This window comes from Thunnus albacares, chromosome 17 (assembly GCF_914725855.1).
Source record: "Thunnus albacares chromosome 17, fThuAlb1.1, whole genome shotgun sequence".
In the NCBI taxonomy this organism is placed as follows: domain Eukaryota; kingdom Metazoa; phylum Chordata; class Actinopteri; order Scombriformes; family Scombridae; genus Thunnus; species Thunnus albacares.
The window spans coordinates 183,165-207,447 of NC_058122.1; the positions used below are offsets into that span (position 1 = coordinate 183,165).

Sequence of the window (24,283 nt, forward strand, 5' to 3'; positions counted from 1 at the left end):
ACTATCACATAAACAACAGCTAATCAGCTTAAACTAACATTAAAATGGAAATGGGTCACATTTATCTTGTGATCAGAACGTAAAATTTGGACAGGCTTTATAATCACTCGCTGCTAATCTTTAAAATCTGTCCGGAATTCGAATTTCCATACGTTTGAATAATCTTACTGACAGCACTGGCATCAAATCAAAAATGTGGATTCAAACTGACAAAACACCATATGAAAAACGCTAAATGTTTTTCCAACATAAAATATCAGAACAAATTTTACAAATAATGATTGGCCTATACATGTAGATTCATGAAAAACTAAATGACATAACACTGACTGGGTTCCTTTGTCAAATCCTTTGGTATTTGCTCAAAAAATAAGGCTGGCAATTTTCTATAATTTTGTTATAGTCAACCACTGACTGTGTAAATATGGATGACACGTCTCCACTTCTTGCTGCTATGCAAAATATCCCCTTTTGGGGGGCTGCCATCTTGCTTGTGTGACGTCATTTGGAGTCAGTCTGCACATTAGAGTTGTGCGGTGGGACGACAGGAAACGCCCCCTCAGCCGTCCCGCCACCTGATGGAGGTTTGAGAGCAGCTGTCAATCATGACATCACACCCCATTTTTATATCATCAAATAACTAATGAAAAATAAACTGATCAGAAATTGAGCACGTTGATAATCATCAGGGTATAGGACTACCTAAAATGAAACCATCTTTGGGAAAAATTTATTTGATTTTATAGTTTGGCTTATGTCCCATCTGCTAACTTGGAGGGGGTGGGACTTATGACCTATACTACAGCCAGCCACCAGGGGGCGATTGAGATGTTTTGGCTTCACTTTTGGGGAGCTGTCATGACGTCCATCTTTTATACAACATTGTCAACAAATGTCATGTATGGAGCCAAACCAACAATGAACTGATCTACTACCAAGTATTGTGTGTGTATCCATAGGTTGACATATCTTATTCCAGTGCTGTAGACCTCCGTCTTTCTCAAAAAACGATTTAAAAACATGTCAATGAGGCACACCGCTGCACTGGGTGACATGTTCCTTCGTCCCTGAGGACAGTGGTTACCATAACTTGTTTAGAAACAGCTCCAAAGAGTAAAAATAATGATAAGATAGTAAACCCCGGGATAGAGGTTCCTAGTACGGCAGAAGCACTGCCCATGTGAGGAAGGCATTTACAGCTTTGAGCTTGTTGTGCTACATATCAACTTCCTGACTTTGTACTACATTATACATTTCAAGACTCAGTACAAAGTCAAGAGGTAGTGTTAAAGTAGCACAACAAGCTAACAAAGCTCTGTAATAAGAGACATGCTCCCGTTTACAAGGCACCTCTCTCCTGAGGGTTATCTAATTGCTATTTGGAGTTGTTTCTAAACACATTACAGTAACTACTGTCTTCAGGGATGAAGGAACATGTCCAGTGCAGCGGCGTGGCTTTCTGATGCGTTTTTATTTTTAATAAAAAAAGACGAGATTTTATTTTTGGAGATCTAACCACCTTTAATGTTTTATACTTAATACTTCACACATTTTCCAAACATAGCATTCTATTATGTAGAGCTTTAAAATAAATGCAGTCGTGTTGCAAATTCTGTCAGGTACAGCAGGTTTGCATCCTGACAGAGGGACAGGCTTTGAGATTGCTTTTCAATGACTTTTCTTTCAGTATCCATCCAGTGTCCATCAGGCTCTGCTCTGCTGAGTGAAAGAAATAATTATCTTTTATATAGACACAGTCAGTAAAGGTGTAATCAACCTTTTGAAGACAATGGAGAAACAACAATGCCATGTCATTCAGGAGGGAACTGTAGTTCACATGGCTGACAAAACATCCGTTACGGACTGTGGTAAAAAAAAAAAAAGAAAAAAAAAAAGCAATTGCCAGTTACCCACAGCAAGAAGAAAAATATACCAGCAAACAACAAAGAAAGAGCATCAAAATAGGTAAAAGTTTACAACAGGCTGGGTGAAGGAATCTGTTATACTCCATAGAACTATAATAAGTATGAACATGGAATCATTGTGACAACACAGTAATACTCAGATCCTCCATTGTCTCACACTTGCATCACTGGACGAGCCTCTTTGGCACGGAGGTCTACCCCGGAGGCAGCGAAGCCGGTTCCACCCTGTCAGAACACAGCACCACTTTAATACTATGTGACAAGTACAAATACAGTTTGGAGAATTTCATATTTGGGAAACATTAGTAAACCCTGTAATAGCAGGACAGCTTTTTTGTGAACCCAACGGCACATGCAGATAGCAGTCAAGTGCACCCTGCCCAGTGTGTTTTTTTTTTAATTTCTTAAATTATTTTTTAAGTTTAATATCAGTGAGATTTGACTGTTTTATATGCAAAAACAATGCTGATGAAGCTTTGGTGAAAGTTAAAGAAGATCTCGTCCCTTACATTCTGCCTACATCCCATCATGGGTGAATGTTCTATTTCTCTCTCACTTCCACTTTCCAATGCTGTCAAAACCAAGCCCCCAGAAACAGTGCCAGGCTTTGAAGCCAATTTGACATAGAAGCCAAAACATGTTATTGTAACTTCCGCACCTGTTACGTGATACACACTGCCTAGGGATGTCAACAGTTAACCGTTAATCAGTTAACCACCGAGAATATTTTTGACTGGTTATGCATGTTGGTCATTAGGTTAATTTGCATACACACCCTACTAACAGCTAGACAATAACGTATTCACAACATCAGATCTTTTTTTTTTTTGAATGGATAAAGTACCGGTGTAAAACCAACTACTACACAGAGTGTTGCTTTAGGGGTTGTTTGTAGCATTAATGTTGCTAGGCTAGCAAGTGTCTTAAGTCTGTTTATAGTGAGTATGTTACAGTCAGTAAGCCCTAAAAGTGTTTTCATTAGTCCGGTTAGTCTGGACAGCTCTTACAAATGAAAGCTATATCACAACTTTTCTTAAAAATTAACCAGTTAGTTTAATGGATGTTGGTTTAAACTTACAACGTGAAAGAGACGTGTGTAAATCAGTGGATACATTTTTTTGAGTAACACAGCCCCCACGAAATGACTTGTTTCAGTATCAGAATTTGATCCATTCAGTCCAGTAACATTTAGAAATTCTAGAGGAGCTACATGATTGAATTAGTTTAACCACATTCAAGTTAGCAGAGGGCTAAACTGGAAGTTAGCCGGCTCAGCTGGTGTAAGTATCTGGCACACCTGCTCTATGGGCCACACAATCCCAGAAGATCCAGGTAATTTTATACCGGCAAGTCGAATAGGAATGAATGGAGCCTTGCCTCCAATGCGGTCCTCAAGCCAATCGGTCAACAGATGGCATTCTTAAAATATCGCTGCAATTCTGCCATTTTCTCCCCATCACCACCATGACCTCAATGACCTCCATGATATCCAGGAAGACTCATCCAAAGGTTTTCGTCAACCATCTGCTGGCTCTACTCCACCACCCCGAGCATCTAGGATCCTGTCCTATCTACTATCTTCATATGGGCTTGCACTTTATGAAGATTCTTCAAATCAATGTTATAGTTATATACTTCCAATTGATGTCTTCTTATTGAGCTAACATTTTGAGAACTCCAAGTCTTCCTCAGGCAAAAAAATACCAGTGGGTTGAATTGTATCCCAGTGAGGTTTAGTAGATGTGCACACAACTACATAACTAAGTTTATTTTAAATATCTCAGTTTTGTATTGAGTTTAACTGGCACAATATCTGTCACGTTACTCATCACAGCCACACGTCTACCTGTATTGTAAATAAAAATGTGGAGCTCCAGGCGATATTTTGGACAGATCTGTTAAGCTGCATTAGAAACTGTACAGAATAGTGAATCATATACATCAAGTTTGATGAGCACATATGCACAGGGATTTCTCTGGTGATTTTGCAACAGTCGGGTGCTGATCACATAAAATGTAACCAGCGGATCTGGCGTGTGTAATTGTGCCTTGACAATGCTTAGCATCATTTCCATAGACAGTGCAGATGAATATATATCTACTGCCCTCAGATGGCTTTAAAGAGAGTCACCAGGGTAAAGGAAAGGCTCAGTGTAGGATGCTAGTTGTTGTGGATGTAAGAATCACTCATTAATTCAGTCTCGCAGGCATTAATGCCATAACCAGAAAAAACTGTATGTGGAAAGACAAGCAAAACATGAATAAAGGGGTTTATGTGACTTCAGACAGGTTTATATGGGTATGCCTTCACCAAATAAAGTGTGACTACATTTTAAAGAACATTTCCACCTGCTCTGAGCAAGCAAATGGCGTAAGACACACTCATTCTTGGTACCAAGATTGTAGTGCGCTACTGGATTAGCATCACCACACCCTCTACTGTGCCTCACCCAGTAAATACCAGTTTACTGGTGTGAAAACTGCTCTTCGTGCCCTGAACTGACACAAAAGTAGATCCAGAATGTGCTTTCAGACAGTGAGTGGTCACCACTGCGTCTGCAACATTGACATTCTGTGTTTGAGTGGACGGCAGCAGTGGGCGACTCGCCCACCTCCACCAACCTCAGCAGCATTGTTTGCCATTGTGTCTCCAATGGAAACAATGGAGGCAACGGCAACAACTGTTCACTGTCTGAAAGCACCATAACAGTCATGTCTGTCTCCTCACCTGGGAGATTATTAAATCCAATGTAAAACGATATTTGTAAATTATCAAATGATTCAAAGGCACAGAGGAGAAGAATCTCAATTCTCATGGGGACAAGTTTCCCCTCCCTCTACACAGAAGTACATATTTACCCTCTGCAGTGGTATGATGTCTTTGTTGGAAAGTTTGTCTCCAGTAATAGGATCAATCATGTCCTTCTTGATCAATTTCTCCACACATTCCTGTGTCACCACGGTACCCCTGAACACAGGATAGAGTGTATCAGTTATCCCCTCAGAGTGCTAACAGAGATCAACAACTGGATGTAAGACTGGATATGACACACTGGCATTTTGGTACTCACGAGCTTCGGAGAACAGCGCAGGGGACACTGTTGCCAAGGACATCTCTGGTTACTGCACATACATACCTGTCCTAGAGAGAGGAGACAGGATTACACCATACCATCAATATGTACAAGAAATGCATCTTTTTACAACTCAGAAGAAGATGTGAGCTTTGATGATGTCATTACTAGCTGGTGATATTCTGTATCTTTTTTATTGTCAAAAGTCCCATTAAAGGACTAACTTAAGACTTTTTCAAGCACATTCTCTTGTTCCAGCTTCTCAAATGATTTGCTGCGCTGATTTACATCACCATGGTACTGAATATATTGTTGGTAAGACTTGTCTGATTGTTGGTCAGACAAAACAAGACATATTTTCTAACATTTTTTTAGTAAATAAATTTGCAGGATAAATCGGTTAAATTGGTCGACCCAAAAAGTAATCAAGCGATTATTTAATACTGAAAAGAATGACTAGTCATCATCTAACCCTAACCAACAATAAATGTATCCAACTAACAAATATTGTCTGTGCATCCAAAGCCTGGTATATCTTAAATTCTTAAAATGAGCTGAAGAAAATGCATTTGGAAGCCCTATCCACATGAATGCAGAATATTCAATAGGGATTTCAATAATTAATCAATTATTATTAATTGCCATTAATAATTAAATTGATTAAAAATATATTAACCAATAATGCAGAAGACAAGGGACGTGCAATGTAACTGTCAGAAAATGTAGTGTAGATGTAGAAGAAGTTACAGGTGTGTTTGCTGACTGCCACTTAGGGCTGCACAAATTGTAAAATGAATGGTGTCCAAAAAAGACAGAAAGTGGCAGCGTGCCTCACTCTGCTAACTGTGGCTGTTGTGTTGATGAACACTGCAGCATTAAGTTGTGAAAATTCCATGGAGTTTGTGTCTGGCGGCTGTCTTGGTTTTCTTGAACAGAAGCAGCGAGCAGCTGGAAGCTGAGTGTCAGACAGCGGAGAGCAACGCTGTAGCTGTGGTGCTATTGTTCAGGACAAGTAGAACACTAATCACACATGCTTCCAACAAATCAAAACTTAAGTGTGTAACTGTGTAAATGACACTCCCCTGCTCTGAGTGTAAATGCATTTTAGCAGTGGCAGTAAATGCTGAAAAACTTCCTTGATTGTTCCAGCTGTGCAGCTGATTCCAGCAGCTATATTAACGTTAGCTATAGTGAACAACACACATCACTCCATTGCGTAGATAATGTATGCAGGGTTTATGCCAGTGTATAGCAAGCCCAGTAGTCCTAAGCATTGGAGACTTAAAAAAAGAAAGAGAGAGTTAGAGAGAGAGAGAGATTTGTGTGTCCATCTCTCATGTAACTTCACTGTCGCACACAAAGGTGGGAAATTTGTATGTCCGTGTCTCAGACTTTGTGAAAAAAAAAAATCCTGCACAAACTTTAATTACATATACACAAAATATTTCTACAGCTGCAAAAACTTTTTGCACATGTGCAAATTATATCTACATCGAAGGAAATGGTCCTGGCCACATGGATCTTCTGGGGTTCCTAACTGCCCGGATGGCAGCCTTTTCCCCCTGCTGAGGTCGAGAGGAGGATGCTGAGGGGCTTAAGAGGAGCCTCTACTCTCTGGCCACCGGGATCCCAGATGGTATTGCAACATAGGACTGTCATCCAAGGCTATTTATCGTACCACAGAGCATGCCTGTCAAAAACTGTGTCAAGTTCAAAGCAGTGTTTCATCAGCAAAAACACCCGGGCTATTTCATGGAGTGCTTTTTGGACTACTGTTGGTACTCACTGCTGTATTGCCTGCGTGTCTGTCTGGACAGAGCAATCAACATTGATGGAAAACAGCTGGGACACCGAATGATTGAGCTTGGAACAAATGCTGGCTCATGGCCAGTTGACGCTCCTACAGTGAGTTTTCATCATTACTTACTGAGATATTTTGCAATCTAGTCCTCTGTCCTGCGGCATGGATGAGCCCAGGTACCAGAGCGAATCACCAATTCAGTGGACCGGTCATCTGCCACCCCATTTCGGAGAACAGCAAGTCACTTCTTCATGTTAATCCTGCTCTCTGGAGACGTTCAGCTAAGTCTTGGACCAGTGACCCCTGGAGTGCTGCAGTGCTGCAGAACTTCGATGCTGATTTGTGCCAAAGTGTGTCTGGGACTCCTCTGGTGCCAGTGATGAAAGAGCATCAACTTTCTGAGCCAGGTTTCTCCCTTAACAGACTAAACTTTGTTAACACGAGGCATTATGTCTCAATGAACAACTTTTTGCTACCGGGCTGTGGAAACCATGATAGGTCCAGTGTCTCTCTCACAAAACTGGCTGCTGACACCATTGTGTGTCAAAACCCTGCACATGAGGAGGCTGAGGTTATTCAAAACCTTCCAAACTGTCAATCATGAAAAGTCATAGGGGAGCCAAAGCTGAAACTAAGGGTGCTATTCAGTGGAACATGGTTGAAACAAACAACTCCTACGAGTGTGTTCACAGTGCCCAGATACCAATGTTTCAGAAGAGACAGACCTGATGGAAGAGGAGGAGGGGTGCTTTTTTATGTGAGAGACAACATTTAATGTGAACATGTTGTTTACAATGCGGGTAACATGTTAGAATATGTTGGAATAAAAAATAATCTTGTCCCAACAAATCTTTAAACATCATAGGTGTCTATAGGCCCCTTCTGCAGATGACACTTTCTATGATCAACTCTCAGAAGTCTTGAAAGAGTGCAATTTCAACAAAGAATTATTACTTATGGGTGATTTTAATGTGAACTAGAGGGATAAATCTAAGAGGAAAAAACTAAAAATGATCACAAAGAAATTCCAACTAGAACAACTAGTAAAAGGCCCAACTAGGATTGCAAACTATTCCAGTACACAAAATTGATCTGATATTTAATAACAGACCAGGAAGAATAACTAAAGGTTATGATTTAATCACTGGCTTAACAGATCATAACCTAACCCTATGTGTGAGAAAATGGACTAAAAGTAGTTAAGACCACGGCAATTAAGACAATGATCCTTCACTGCATACCCAGAGCTAAGCAAGAAGAATTTATCAATGAAATTAACAGCTTGAACTGGGATCATGTACTGTCCTTTAATGCTGGACTATGGCTATGATACTTTAACTCACAGAATCAACTCTGTGATGGAAGGATTTAATTGTGAGGATACAGACAAAATCTAAAAATAAAAACAATTTACCGTGGTTTAATGAAAATTTGTGGAAACTAATGAAATCTAGAGATGTTGCACTAAGGAAGGCAATTAAAACTAGAAGAGACACTGACATGCTGATTTATAAAGGTTTAAGGAACAAAAGAGCTAAGAGAAGCTAAATCTTGTTTTTATCTGAATATTTTGAATGAGGCAAAAGGCCACAGTAAATTGATCTGGAATAACATTCATAATCTCACAAGGCGGGAGCCAAATTTTTTTTAAACTCAAAGTACAGGGAAAGTTAATTGAAAATCATCTTACTGTTGCTTCCGTCTTTAATCATTTTTTTCTTGAGTCTGTGTATGAGTTAGGAAAAAAAATTACGAGAAGCAAACAGGACATTGTTCCTTTACATGCTACAGGCCAGGTTTTCGAGCTGGACTAATGAGTTACAAGTAAACAAAATCATCAACTCCTTAAAAAGCTCCAAAAGTAGAGATGCTTTCCAATTTGACACTATGTTTGTCAAATCACATCAAGATATTTTAACTCCCCCTATTGCTCATTTAATTAACTTGTCTCCTTTCCTGATGACTGGAAATATGCCATTGTCATGCCTATTTTTAAATCTGGAGACCGCCTTGAAGCCATTAACTACAGACCAATAAGTATACTGCCAATACTCTCAAAGGTTGCTGAGAAAGTTGTCATTAAACAGCTGACAGCATTTCTTAATACAAGCAATTTTGGTCTACATTGTATGCAATTTGGCTTTAGAACAAATCATTCCACCGAAACTGCTACCTTGCACTTCATGGAGCAAATTAAATCAAGACTTGACAAAGGCAGAGTAGTTGGTGCTGTATTTTTAGATCTGCGTAAAGCGTTCAACACAGTCAATCATGATGTTTTAATATCGAAACTCTAAATTTATCTTCTCATCTAGAGCACTGGCATGGATGTCTTCATATTTATCCAATAGGATACAATGTGTTAAAGTTGGTGACACACTGTCCAGTAACATGAAGTGCACAGTGGGTGTTCCACAAGGGTCAGTGTTAGGTCCCCTATTTTTAGCCTATATATTAATGATCTCCCTCAACAGTGTCATGATGCAGAACTACAAATGTATGCAGATGACACCGTTGTGTACACACGTCAAAACAGCCGAGTTAGCTGCTGCTAAGCTAACATTTGCATCGGAAAGGATCACACATTGGCTTGATCAATCATGTCTGAGTCTAAATGTAAACAAGACAAAAGGTATGTTTTTCTCTAAAACTATAATACAACCTCCTACCGCTGATATTTTTATCAAAGGTGAAAAAAAATTGACATAGTTACTGATCTTGGTGTGACACTGGATCCAAATTTGAACTTTAAGAAACAGTTAAAACCATAAAGTACAACTTAGCAAATTTTTGACATATTAGAAACTATCTGTCTCTCTTTGGACGCAGCCAAGATATTTATGCATGCTATGATTCTTTCCCATATGTCATATCACATGTTGGGGGCAGGCTGAAGAAACAGCCATAAAACCTCTCGAGTCCTTATACAAACAAACTCAAAAAACTCTTTGAGAATTTCAGATTATTCTCAAATTTATGCCTAGTTTATAAAATTTTAAATGGTTTGGACACTCCTCTACTATGTGACTTTGAGTATACTCGCTCAGTAAGTTCTATTAGATCCTCCAGAATATACAAGATTGTACCATACCATTTCGTCGCACTGCATTTGGGCAGTCAGCTCTCTCTGTGAAAGCCACAACTCAGTGGAATGCCCTATCTGATGATATGAAGAACTGCAATTCAATCAATACATTCAAGGCCAAATTAAAAAATCTACAAAAGACCGATCACCTCTGTGACCACTGAGTCTAAACTTCATCTATGGTCTTCTCATTAGCACAGGTAGTCTTGCTTTTAATTTGACAAGTTTACATTATTAATTTCTAATTGACATTGTGGGTGTATGTGATGTGTTGCTATGCGTGGCTTTGTATTTTGTATGGTGTGTTCTGTGTGTTTTTTCTTTGTACTGTTTGTTGTTGTGCTGTTGTATGTTTTGATTGTGGGGGACTGCAGATGTAAATTAGCTTTGAGCTAACTCCGGTGCAGTGCATCTTTTATTTTAAAAACTGTACACTGTCCCAATAAATAGATACAATACAATATCTGCACAAAATATTTCTACAGCTGCAAAACTTTCACACATTCACAAACCATTTCACAAGCTCAAAATATTTATGACCATTATTTGATTCCATATATACACGGTAACACGTTTTGCTCAGCATCCCCTGCACCTGCTGGGCCTAAGACTTTTAGGTGGGCACCCTGGTATGTGTATCATTTTATATAAAACCAGTCAGACTGAAGTCCGCTGTGGGAAGAGGTAAACTGCTGTATATTTATTCGACAATGTTACAGGTTATTTACTGTTGAAGGATGCAGCACTTTTGATTAAGGAAAAATATGTCACATGTATTTTAATTGTTAAATGTTTAGTCTCATCTAATTGATGTCCTCTAATGAGTTAGTTGTGCAGCTGTTGCCGTTTAATATTTTGGATTTTGTCTGAACAATTATTGAATAGACAGCGACAGATGGGAGCTATGCAATGTTAAATGAAGTCATTATTTTGTGTTATTAATTTGTAATTCAAGTAACTTGGTGTTTACTTCATCTGTTCTTTAAATTCATAATGTACTCTGATTTTGTGTCAAACATAGCAGACAGGTCAGTGGGTAAAATTGTTTTATTATAGAAAAACATTTGCTGTATTTTAGAAATTGTTAACAATTAATCAACTATTGATTGTTGACGTCGCTGACTATTGAAAAAGGAAATTACTTAAAATTTGCATCCCCATTTGAGAACTATTACATTTCACTCACTTATGTTTTACTGTTCGTGTTTAAAATTGAATTGCCAAAAACTGTCAAATCTTTCCTTGTCTTTTTGGTGGCTTCTGTATTACAGCATCATCTGATAAGGTGAGATATGGTGAGTTTTGAGAGATGTGGTCAAACACTGCATTTGGTTTGAGCGCAAGTATAAAACACATTGAAATTCACAAATTCTACCTGCAAGGCAAACAGTAAGCCCTGCGTACTGCACTGATACACTAAATCAAGTCTGTATTTTATGTTTATGTGTGACAAGAGAAACTGAAAGATAAGAAAATAACAGCACCTGTGTTGTGTGATTGACTGCTCTGACAAACAAAAAAAAATATTCTCACAGAGAAAGCTGAGCTTGTGTGCATGAGATAAGATTTCAGCTGACCATTTGGACCACAAAATGCTGACGTAAACTGACCTGGCGGGTGAGTAGGGCCACTCTGTCCAGGCTCGGATCCAGCGGGGTGAAGCATACTGTGATAAGCTCATTCATCTTAATGGGACGTCCTGACATGGGACATAACACAGCCTTACTCTGTCAGACATTGGGAAAGGAGAGAAAAGGAGAGTGATTTAAAAAGTGATGTCTGCACATAACTGAGTATGGCGGTGGAAAGCTACGATTGCTCAGTGACAGCCAAAGACAGGATTTGATCTTTGGATCCAGGGTCAGCTTGCCTTCTGCTTTTAAAATAGTGTCAACATTAAGCTGACAGATATACAAAGCAAACAGACAAAGAATATCGTGACATCGCAAAGCAAACAGGTGAATATGGCAACAACTCCCACTACACACAGAGGTTGCACAAAGAGACAAGACTAAACTCCTAAAGCCCTACTAAAGGCTTCGAGGATCATCATGACCAGCTGGATCTATCCTCAATGTGTGGCACAGCAGAACAACCTCTCCTCAGTTACTGCTAAAAATTGGAAATAAAATGAAAGTGATGTTGAGATGGAAGAGATCTCATGAGTGTGATCATTAGTGGTTTCCTTGAGCACTTATTAGCTTTTTGGCCACCCCTTACTTACTTGTTTGTATAAACATTTAGAAGCAGGTCCAGCTTTCTGCTGTTAACACAGACTCTGGGGATGCAGTATTTTTTTATGGTAATCTATTTAGCAATAACAGAAATATCCTGGTTTGAATCAAAGTTTCAGACAGAAGGACACACAAACTTTCTGAGAGATGACATCACCATAGGTGTGCGCAAAAAAAAATCGATTCACACAAGAATTGCGATTCTATCTCTGCCAATTCATTTCAATTCAGAAATTCCAAGAATCGATTCACATTTTTCAGCCTTGCCACGACACTGTTTTCCATTTTTTCCTGACATGAATTAGCTCGCTAAATCCCATAGATGATGCAATGACGCCGCCCCGGACCCAAATCCGGGGGCAAGAAGGAAGTGAAGTGTGTCATGGAGAGGCCGCGAGCAATGGAGTACCTGACAGTGATCATTTGGACATATTTGGGATTTTCTTATCTCGAAGGGAAGGAGGAGCTTGACAAGACTAATGCCATTATCAGGCTCTGCAACGCACTTCCACAGGTTTGTGCCACTGTGGGCTTATTTATTTGTAACCGCTGTGAAATAATCAGAAAATAACGTTTTATTGATCTGATTCACCAGCTTCCTCACTAACGTTAGCAGCGCTCCCTCTCTTCATTCACTCTCTAGCTCGCTCGACCACAGCTTCTCTCTCTCTCTCGTCTTCTTGAAATGAGCAAAGCCTAATTTTACTTTTAGAGAAATGTCCTCCCCTCTTCCTAGTAATGTTTTTGTCGTATGGCAGGGTTGTACAGCGTTACAGGTTGCGTTTCTCCAAAAGATGATTCTGGTTCAACTTTCTCGCTGCGGCCCCTGCAGCCCTCCACCCCCACAGCTTAACGCACAACACACAGCAGGTCTGCTGCCAGCTGGTTATCTGAGGACAGGAATGAGAAATTAATTTTCTGTCAATGAAAAACGAAGTCTCCTTGAAGCTTATGACAAACTGTCAAAAATGAGCCAACAAGATGCAGCAGCGAAACAAGCGTTTAAACAACCTCTGTATTTTGAAACAGTCAATAAAATTGAGTAAATAGCGAAGCTGCCCGTTTCATTAGTTTATATTCATGTAGTAAATATACAAATATCAATTAGATGGTAATCTACATGAGAAATTAAGAAAAAGAAACAAAATTGTGGACTAAAGGAACATAAGTCTTACTCAGGTTGACATTGAGTAGCAAATGTTTACATTTGATTCAGCATGATCTTTATTTGAGACCTATAAAAGTGTCTACAACAGGCAAATGGAAAGAGTAACTCAAAACATCAATCTAGAATCAAATCTATAAATGTATTGAATTGAGAACTGATTTTAAATCGCAAATTGAATCAATTTTAAATCGCAAATCGTTTTGAATCGCGAATCGACTGTGAATCGAATCGTGCACCCCTACATCACCAGCGGTATTTCTTCAATGAGTTCACTGAGTTCAATTCCCTTTTATAAACATCGAAGCATACAACAATATGTGTCAAACAGCTGCCCAACCTGACACGGCAGGAGAAGCCACTCACTGGTTTTTTGAGCAGGGTGGGCTTGGCCTCTGGTGTCAGAGAGGGAATCCAGAAACTGGGCAGGCTCTGGCTGGAAGGGGCAGCAGAACTTGCTCCAGCAACACTGGAGGATTCTGCTGAGCTGCTGTCTGTTGTGCCCTTTTCACTTCCTCTGTTCTGCCCTGAAGAGAAAAAAAGTTGTTCTTTACTATTTCTACTGTCCTCATCATTGCAAATGAATTTAATGTCATAAACCAGAAGCATAAGAAATTTAAAGGAATGAATGAATTGAGACTAGATGAAGACATGGTTGTGTTCCCCATTACAACTGAGCATTAGGGGCTTTGCTCAGGGGCACTTCATCAGTGGCAAAACCATCAACCCATTTAATTTCATCTGAGTGATAAACAGACTCTCTCCACTACATGGTGCTGCCATTTTGGCCAGATCTCTCTTGTAAAACAGATAGTGTACCCTAAAGACTTCTTGGTTAAATAAATATTTGTTTTAATTTACTCCTAAAACAGAACTTTTTGAAAAGGTTTCCAGAGTAAACAAATCTGAAATTACCAGCAGTATGTTTTAATGTAGCAGAGACAAATGGAGCTTTTGAAAAGCAAGTGATTTGATCACCGTCAGCAGTTACTGTTATCAGGTAGCATTTATAACCTGCGATCAAATTTTATACCTCTTGTTAGACATTGTTGTTGATGTCATGTAAACTGCTTATTCAAAATTAGCCAGCTTAGTGTGGACACTGTTTTCAGTATATTTCAGCATGCCCTCTGTCTCAGTGAACTGAGAGTAATGCCACAGACACATACCAGATGTGAATGGGTTGATGGGTTTGGAGACAATGCTGTTCTCCCTGGTTTTAAACTTCTCCACCCGCTCTCTTTCCTCTGACTTGGACTCAAGCTGGCTGTTGCTCTTCTGTGCTTGCTTCTGCTTCTCATACGCCTAAAGAATTAGAGGAGGAAAACACAGCTGGATACTCTGAACTTAAAATAAGAATAGAAAATTTCCTTTCATTTTTTACATTTAACAGAAAGAACTACCAAATATTAAAGAGAGTTTATCTGAATCAAAGAACATGAAGATTTTTTGTGATACAAAAACAGATCATATTTTTTATGTTCTATCAAAGCACACACATTAACATGTGTTTCAGGAACATGAACATAGCCATAACCATTAACACATCATTAATAGAAGATTCACTGGTGGAAGTCAGCTGATGAATGTCAGTAAACTGATAAACCAATAAGAAAAAAAAACAGAACCAGAGGAGCAGGGCTTACCTTCATTTTTTTAGCAATTTCTGTCTTCTGGTGCAGAATGTATTCAAGAATGGCCTGTCTTTCATACAAGTATCCATCTGGACTGAGGACAGCAAAAGAAACAAGAAAACATAATGCTTATATATAATAATAATAATAATAATAATAATAATAATAATAATAATAATAATAATCTTTATTTGTACAGCACTTTTCTTAAAACAATGTTTACAAAGTGCTTTACATACCAATAAACCACAATTAAAATGATCACAATTGAAAAAATAATAGAGCTGAATAATAGAACAAAGAGAAAATAAAAATTAAAGATGCAAGCAGCGATGAAAATTGCAAATTGACTTCTTGTTGGTTTTGGGGTATGGTTCCAAGGGGCTTTTTTAATCTATGTAAATTTTGGAGGACGGGCTTGAAATTTGAAATTTTCTAGGAGGCACTATTGAAGCATTTTGCCACAGCCATGCCCAAGACCCATAAAATATAAAAATTTTCTGACACGTGCAAAGTTTCGTAAGGTTTAAAGCACATTTAGCCCCTAAAAAATGCATTTCTTTTGGAAGAAAAATAATAATAGTTTGGTGCTCAGGCCCTAATAATAATTGTGTCATACTACTCAAATTGATTTTAAGTGGACACAGGGACAACACATATCCTGCACCTGATATGGAGGCACTGACTGCTTTTCTAATTTTCTGAATTTTGCCAGTGAAGAAGGATAAGACAAAATCTATAATAAAACAAGTGAAATAAAAGTGACAGAGAGGGACAGAAAAACAGATTTACTATTAAAAACTTTCCTGTAAAAAGAAGTTTTGAGAAGTGATTTAAAAGAAGGCACTAAGTTCCTCATTTAGGGAGTTCCTTTTGTAACAAAGGTGGGCTGTGGGAACAGTTGGGAGGGTCCTACCTGAGGAGTGCAGGCAGTGGCTTGGCTCATAGGGCGCGGGGAAATCTATAATATAGGTAGGAGCAAGGCCATGTAGGGTTTTAAAAGTTTAAAATCAATTCTATACCTAACAGGCAGCGAGTGCAGTGTTGCAAGGATGGGAGTGATATGGTCTTGTCTCTTAGAATCTGTTAAAAGTCTGGCAGCTGAGTTTTGAACAACCTGGTGACGGGAGATGGCCTTTTGGCTGAGCCCCAAATACAGAGAATTACAATAATCCAGTTGTGACAAGATGAATGCATGGATGACTTTTTCAATGTCTGCTTGGAGATAAAAAAAAAATTTACCTTTTGCAATGTTCCCAATTTGGGAAAAAAGCATGATTGTACTGCCTTAGTGATTTGTATGTCAAAACAAAGCTGAGTCAAAGATCACATCCAAACTGAGGGCAGAATGCTTTATGTTGGAGGACAGGTTCCCAAGATTCTTTTTCAAGTAATCGGTCAGGTTAGTGGGACCGAATAAAAGGACTTCATTTGGTCTCATTGAGCTGGAATAAGTTTTGGTATATCTAGCATTTGATATCAGAGAGACAAGTCATAACATGAGAAAATTTGTCTGTGTCACTACTAGTAAGCAAAACATACAGTAAGTAATCAATAAAATCTTGAAATCAATTCTAAATCTAACTGGTAACCAGTTCAGATGTGCTAAGATTGGGGTAATATGGTCTCTACGTTTGGTGCCAGTTAAAATCCTAGCTGCGGTATCTTGAACAAGCTGGAGACGTGAGAGTGATTGTTGACTGAGGCAGGCATACAAAGAGTTGCAATAGTCAAGGCGAGATGAAATAAAAGCATGAATTACGTTCTCTAAAGCAGCATGAGGTAAAATTGACCTATGTGGTAACGTGTTGCATGTGTGTGTGTGTGTGTGTTGGGGAAACATACGTCAGCACAGGATCCTGGCAGGGCTGCAGGGACAGGCAGCAGCAGTCAAAGTCTTTGATTGCATCTTTACCCAGTCGAATACTCTGTGTCCCGTAGCCAGATGCCGCTGAGTAGGAAAGCAACACAGGACATGCTTACATGGTTTACTGGAAGATTATACTGTCTGTATACTACTGTCCAAAATTTGGTCTAAATATGACATTTATTTATATATGAGGTCAAAGACTCTGCCTGCAATATAATTACAATGGAAGTTCCATCTGCAATAAAACATGTTATATTAGTGGAATCTGAGATGTTAAATACATTTGGGAATGTGATTGGCCTCAAACCACGTGACAATATACCCAGCCCATCTACAGTATGTTTATATACCCCATTGGCTGACAAATGTGTGTATATACAGTACTGTACAACAGTTTTAGGCACTAAAAGTAAATGGAGGATATTTGGTGTGAGCATGCTTTGCCTTTAAAACAGCACCAGTTTTCCTCGGTACACCTGCCCGCAGTTTTTCCAGGTACTTGGCAGGTCAGTTGTTCCTGCATCTTGGAGAAGTTGCCACAGTGTTTCCATGGATTTAAGCGTCTCAGCTGCTTCCATCTCTTCATGTAATCCCAGGCTGACTCCATGATATTGAGACCAGGGCTCTGTGAGGGCCATACCATCCATTGCAGGGCTCCTTGTTCTTGTCGCTGAAGACAGTTCTTTATGACACTGTATGTTTAGGCTTGTTGTCATGCTGCAGAATAAATTTGGGACCAATCAGATGCCTCCCTTATGGTTCTGCATAATGGATATAAACATCTTAAGTGCCTAAAACGTTTGCACAGTACTGTATATGATATTTTTTAAAATTTTTATTTTTTAGCCGTTGTAAATTAGTTTATGTTTCACACCCATCTTATATAAATGTTCTTTGCAATGTGTCATATGCTGACACTGATGAAGGCCCACGAGCCAAAATGCACTGGCCTCATAATAGTTGTTCTTTACTCTACAAATGTTGCTGGAGTTTTGACCTCTTCATATTATACACATTTCTTATCTCTTTTCAATCATTTAGTTAATTGTGTAAATTGAATCTAAAATAAAAACTATAAATGTAAAAAGGATGACAAACTGATATAAGTGGGGTCATTGGGACAACTATCACACTGAAACTGTGATTTGTGTTTCTGTACAGAAAAACTCTGAACCATTTTGTTTCTGATGATTTTGATAAAACAAGTCAAGCATCAAAGCAGGAACAGGACGTCCTCACTTTCTGCTTGTGTTCAATGAACAGCGATGACAAGACTTCTGACCCAAGTCATCATCTCCACAAATGTAAACCGACTAAAAAAACTTTAATAAGGCAAAAAAATATACACTCAGCAGCAACTTTATTAAGTACACTTGCTCAACTGTTCGTTAATGCAAATATCTAGTCAGCCAATCATGTGTCAGCAACTCGATGCATTTGATAGACCGACCCCCATTAACTGGTAACTAACCGGTTAATTGTAAAGAAAAATTGTGATGAACCTTTTGTTTGTGGGAACTGTGCAGCAGTCATTGGTCAGAGCTAGCCAGTCCGCCCTGGTTAGCCTGTGTACTGGTGGTCTCTGGTTGGCCACACCTGTCCTCTAACGTCATTAATTCGAGAGAACCACTTCAGTAATTCGTCTGCACACTTATGACACTGGTCTCACCACCGCCAGGTGTTTAACTAACGTGTCAAGTTTCAAGCTACCTTGTGAAGAACAACGGCTAGTTTAAGATGGTTCTCACCTGTATCTTTCTTTTTCTCATGGTATGTGTAGACTGCTCCGGCCGTGCAGTTCTTGCCATGGCGAGTCATTGTACTTCACACAGCTTTAATGAGTTAATCCAGCTAGAAAGGCTGGAAGGAAAAATAATGGCGTTAATGCAGCTGTTAGCTGTAATCATCGATGCTAACACAGAAGCTACTAAACATAAACATACATGCGCAGATCTAACGTGTTCATTAAAGGTTGCATTTGAAAGAGAGAGGAACGAATGGTGGCGGAAGATAATGGAGACATTGCCAGAGGTGCGTGAAAGGTTCTACTGTTTTACCTTTTAATCTTAGAATATATCCATGGGTCATACCCGGGAAAATGCGTTTAACAAGTACTAAATCAGAAACACTTCTTCTTCGTCGTCGGCATGCTTTGTCTGCTTCCGCTTCCGGGTCTTCGTTCCTCTTCTTCTTCTAGGTTTTTAGCGAAAGTTGGCAACCAGCGTATTAGGTGCATTACCGCCACCTTCTGCTTCGATGTGGACCACAGATGAAATTCTACCCATTAATCCCGTTGGTCTGATCAACTCAAAGAAAATCTACTGCTCGACCCACTTGGCAGGTTCATATATGATTTTGGTCAAAGTCCGAGTCATGTCTCAAGTCTTAGAGATGTGACTTGCAAGCTTAAAACAAAAAGTCATTTGTTGTCTTTCTTGGTCTGATTACAATCACAACACAATCCTCAACCTGGCAGTGCTCACATGAACCAGTGGGACGGTTTACTGTCATCTATCTATGCTATTTAAGGTGGAATGACCATGTCTCATTCTGTTGCAAATGACCTCTTTGTTCCTCGGTCTACCTATTTTTCTCACCATTGAATTGACTTTGTATAAGGTATAAACTGTCCCCTTAGTTCAGTGTTCCACTGCGTTGCCACTCCTCTACTGCTTTACTCTCAACTATTGCCTTGATGTCTAATTTCTCATACACACACACACACACACACACACACACACACACACACACACACACACACACACACACACACACACACATATATACATACATATTACATTATTATAAAGTAATGAAACAGGCAGCTTCGCTATTTACTGAATTTTATTGACTTTCAAAATACACTACAGCTGTTTCAAACGCTTGTTGTTTTGCTGATGCATCTCATTGGCTCGTTTTTGGCAGTTTGTCACAAACTTCAAGGAGACTACGTTTTTCATTGAGAGACAATAACTATTTCCTTTTCTTTGTCCCGTCATGATTTCAATGTGCACACAGCAGCTGGCGGCAGACGGGTTGTGCACAGTGCGTTTAGGCTGCGGGGTTGGGGGCCGCAGCGAGAAAGTTAACCGCAACCTGTCACTCTGTACAACCCTGCCATGGGGGAGGACAGAGACATTAAATAGGAAGAGGGGAGGACATTTCTCTTCGTTTGAAAAACGTCAAAAGTAAAGTTAGGCTTTTCTGACGGCTTCTCGACTCATTTAAAAAAAAAAGACGAGAGAGAAAAGAGAAAGAGAAGAGAGAGAGAGAGAGAGAGAGAGAGAGAGAGAGAGAGAGAGAGAGAGAGAGGTCGAGCGAGCTAGAGAATGGATGAGGAGAGCGAGCAGTGGTAGGGAGACCAGGGACAGTCGTAACACTTTTTGCAATTTTCCCAATAAATCAAAAACCATTGGAATTGGAACAGTCCATTTGCTATATTATAAACTGCAATGTGTCAACCACTGAAACAGTGTATTTAAGTGGTTTTATGAAATATGTACAGGTTGATTTAAACACAGTCACTCCACTGTTACAACTGTCCCAGTGTACACGGACAGTTGTAACACATGCCAGGGACGATTGTAACATGTCAAAAATATACATAATTAATCAATCAAATACTCAAAATGATTATTTATTTAACATTCATATTATTGTGACTATTCATTTCTTTTAAAAAAAATAATGAATACCTTTTTACACACTACATGACAAAAAAGAGGGGAAGCCATCAAATTATAATGCAAGAAAATTATTTAACAGGTAGAACACACATCCTCAAAAAAGTTTAAACATGAAATCAAAATGGATTAGTTTGAGGACAATATTCAGTACAGGGTCACATGGAAAATGCTGTATGATTTGGCCACTGTCCTGACCGATTTGCCTTGTTTTATGCCATCTGAAGCCCTCTCCAGCAAAGGAAGTGGGACTCCCCTGTCTGTCTTCCTCTTTCTGATATTTAGCATGCTGTAAGCAATCACATGTGTTTCCACTGACTATTAGCATGCAACTGATTATCATTAACTTAGCATGTAATTTTATGACATTTTACATTTAATTTGCTACCTGTCTATCTATCTATCTATCTATCTATCTATCTATCTATCTATCTATCTACCTATCTATCTATCTATCTATCTATCTATCTATCTATCTATCTAGTTTATGTAGGCCTTTAGGTTTTTAAAATATAAATGAAACTTGGTTCAGGGATGGTTGTAAGAAAGCGTTACAACCATCCCAGTATCACCAGCCATGTTTTAACCTCATGTGAACTAGCTTGACTGATACTTTGACACATGTTAGCCATTTCTATTTTTGGCTTACAAAACAGTGATTCTAATAATACTTGTTTGGATTCCTAGACATTTGATCTCAGGATAGTATACAAAAAAATACGTCTGATAGAAAAGTTAAATTTGTACCTCAAAAAAACACTTTTGCTGGTAACTTTCTCTGGGGGTTTCCAATGTGGCTCCTTTTTTGTAAGCAAGAGGACAATCTAACTGAGCATGTACAGAGTGAAATTAATCACTGTAGCCTGTTTCTGATTGAAGGAATTTAAGGTGTAAAAACCATCCAATGTTACAACTGTCCCTGGTCTCCCCATAATGAGAAAGCCGGTAAATGAGAGGAAGAAAACGTTATTTTCTGATTGGTTCATGGCGGTTACAAATAATCATCCACACCCTCACCCTGCACCTACACACAAACCTGTGGAGATACGCCACAATGCCTGATAATGGTGCCACAGTTTACATTTTTTTCCCCATGTTTTCATGTATGAAAAGACCCAAAATGAACACTGTAAGCGGACTACTTAATTACTATAAGGGAATTATTTAAACAGCATTTGTATGGGAATGATTCTGTCCCGAGCTTTTTGATTCATGTAAGTGGTTGATCACTGTATATATATATATATAAATAATTGTACATACTGGGGGTAGTGATCTCTAACATGAGCTGAAAATGCTGTTAACAGATTGATGTTCTCTCTCTCTGTCTTCTTGAGCTCCATGGCTCAACCTCCAGAATAACTACTGTTGGACTCAGCATGACATTAATAAGCCTCATGTCCTCTGCATATCTTTTGCCAACCCACCCAAAGCTTGCTCTTTGTCCTCTGCCTTGTTCCCAGCATTCCTGTAATACCACTTTAGTGGGGTGTTATCCTTCATGTCCTTTGCGGTTAGCCCAGTAGCTGGTCATTAACTGCTTCCTTCTAATATCTAGTGGTATCTCTACTGCTAGGACTTGCAGGGCTGAGATGGGGGTTGACTTTACTGCTCCACAATTCTGTCTTGCCTTGAGACAGTCCTGATTAATAGTGTGACTATAAATTATACTAAAACCATATTTTCCAGTCTATTAATCTCACAATCTCCCTGGTTTCTTCAGGCACTGATAAAAGAACCAACTTTTAAATGTTCAGAAAACACTGGTTATTGTTCAGTTGTAACTACACAGAGTCAATAATATCTGTAATACAGTGTTAAAATACAAACACTTAAAAATCAGTTAAATTAACTCTCTGGTGTGGACCCATATAGACGCTTAGAAATTGAAATGAACTCTGATAGTGTTAATTTGTGTTTGCTGATTTTGCTGTGTAGCATGGTCTGAACCAGCAGTGGTGTTAGCACTGCCTAAGTTTCCCTCACGTCTTGTTTATTTCTCAGTCTCTGAACAGCAGCATTTCCTGCCTATGTGACTGTGGATTTCCTGTTAGCAGATCCCCACACCCATTGAAAATAAAGCCCCATCTAACAGATGTGCAGACTGAAATGTTGCTTGTTTAAGAGAAATAACATTCACTGGCAGGGACACATTTCTACTGTTGTAAGGAAAAAAGACATCATTCACAGCTTGAGGGATGGAGGTGGCAGTTGTTTGCATACTTTTTATATCAGTAAGATTTCAAGGCATCTTACAAAAAAAAACCAACTTTTCTTATGATTCTTCAGTATCCTAGCAGACATTAGCTGAGAAACATTTACAGAAAATTAATATATTTCTGTAGCAGGATTTTCTTTCAGGATGTCAACAATGAATATTAACAGACAGAAAAAAATGAATCATGATAAACATAATCAGGGAAGAATCACATCTTCTACATATAAACACTGTAGAACTGTAAACACCCTGTTGACCCTGCAGTGATCATCTTTGTTCATAGCAGCAGGTCCACTCCACACCATATAAGGTCAGATATATTCAGGTTGTTGGGTTGCTATGGTGACACAGTTAATACAATCTAGACTTAATGACGTGATGAGAGTGGTAAAGGATGCTATAGCAGATAATAAGTGGAACTAGACCTCCTTCATAAACAACTATCCCCCATAGACAGCCCGCCCAGCAGTTATCTGCATCTCTCTGTTATCTCCCCTTTATCTGTAGTCTTTGAACATGAGCTTGACACTATCACTCCATCAGCACCCTGCCCTCTTGCTCACAATTATTTCTCATCCTGACGCCTACTGTTATCCTTTCTGTCTTCAGCTTTATTGGCATCAATTCATAAAGAATATGTGAGGTCTTTCTTTATTTCTTTCTTACAACCCTTTCTCAAATTAACTAATTATCAATTATTTACTCAAATTAAATAATTAATACTATTCAGCATTAGAATTTTATATTGAAGTAACAGAAAAATAGGAACAACTGATCCACCACGTAAAAAAACACATCACAGTTCTAGCATTTTATGCTCCCCCAATTTGTATAATCCCATCCCAATAATACAACACCACTACAGTTTCAAATATGGCCAGAGTTGAAACAACATCTCTCAGACACAGTCTCAACTACAAATTGTGTATGATAAGCTTCATAAAAGTAGGATTTTCTACAGGGCTGTTGCACTGGATTTCATGAGAATATATCTGATCAATGACAGTATCCTTGGGCTGTAGTCTACCAAAGAAAATGTTGGTCAACTAAAATCGTACACAATCTTCAACTAATTGATTAGTTGGTTTGGGGTTGGGATTAAAGATTGTTGAATGTTACATGAGAGTGAACAGCCACACATTTCTCCGTTCTCTATTTCCCAGTTTAGCATCTTTTGCTGTGGAAGCTTTGGAGCTAACCCCCTTCACTTTTCCAGCACTTGGGGAAATAACAGACGTGACTTTTCTTGGTCTTGAGAAGCTCACAATTTACTGCTAACCTTTCCCTCTGCTCCACTCACATTCACCGTCACTTTTCTGTTGCTTGCGCTCTCACTCAACCACTCACTCACCTGCTACGCACAAATATTACATACTGCCCTATTCCTTAACGGAGCTATGTTGCCAAGAGTTTCCCTGGCAGTGAGGTCGACTCACGTTTCGGAACAGCACTTCATGGAGGCTCCCAAACGCTATCCATTTCCTAATGAACGGATATTTGGCTTTATTTTTGGCATTAAAAAGTATTTTTTTTGCCCAGCAGGGGTTCTTGTTGTTATATATATATATAGGAGACACACTGATTCAGTAAATGC

At 39.0% G+C, this 24,283-nt stretch overlaps 1 protein-coding gene and 1 long non-coding RNA gene across 2 annotated transcripts; one reads left to right on the top strand and one right to left on the bottom strand.

The window, feature by feature from the left end:
* Nucleotides 1–1,512: 1,512 nt before the first annotated feature.
* LOC122967193 (nitric oxide synthase interacting protein) lies at nt 1,513–18,979 on the bottom strand. The gene is made up of 10 exons (XM_044331717.1): nt 18,846–18,979; nt 18,537–18,648; nt 16,764–16,869; nt 14,931–15,012; nt 14,454–14,589; nt 13,651–13,811; nt 11,496–11,612; nt 4,997–5,067; nt 4,785–4,893; nt 1,513–2,150 (listed from the first exon to the last, which is right to left on the bottom strand). The coding sequence occupies exons 2-10, from the start codon at nt 18,604–18,606 to the stop codon at nt 2,079–2,081; spliced, it is 924 nt and encodes a 307-aa protein (XP_044187652.1). The 5' UTR covers nt 18,607–18,648; nt 18,846–18,979; the 3' UTR covers nt 1,513–2,078.
* Nucleotides 2,157–21,111, top strand: LOC122967194. The gene is made up of 3 exons (XR_006398553.1): nt 2,157–3,312; nt 9,433–9,436; nt 21,100–21,111. It is a non-coding gene; the product is annotated as an uncharacterized LOC122967194 (long non-coding RNA).
* Nucleotides 21,112–24,283: the final 3,172 nt, after the last annotated feature.

Bases quoted from the DNA above. Each gene is read 5' to 3' on its own strand.
- LOC122967193 (XM_044331717.1), bottom strand. From the start codon at position 18,606: ATGACTCGCCATGGCAAGAACTGCACGGCCGGAGCAGTCTACACATAC. The intron at 14,590-14,930 runs GTAAGCCCTGCT...CTAATTCTTTAG, and splicing joins AAATTGCTAAAAAAATGAAG to GCGTATGAGAAGCAGAAGCA. The intron at 11,613-13,650 runs GTGAGTGGCTTC...AATGTCTGACAG, and splicing joins CCACCCTGCTCAAAAAACCA to AGTAAGGCTGTGTTATGTCC.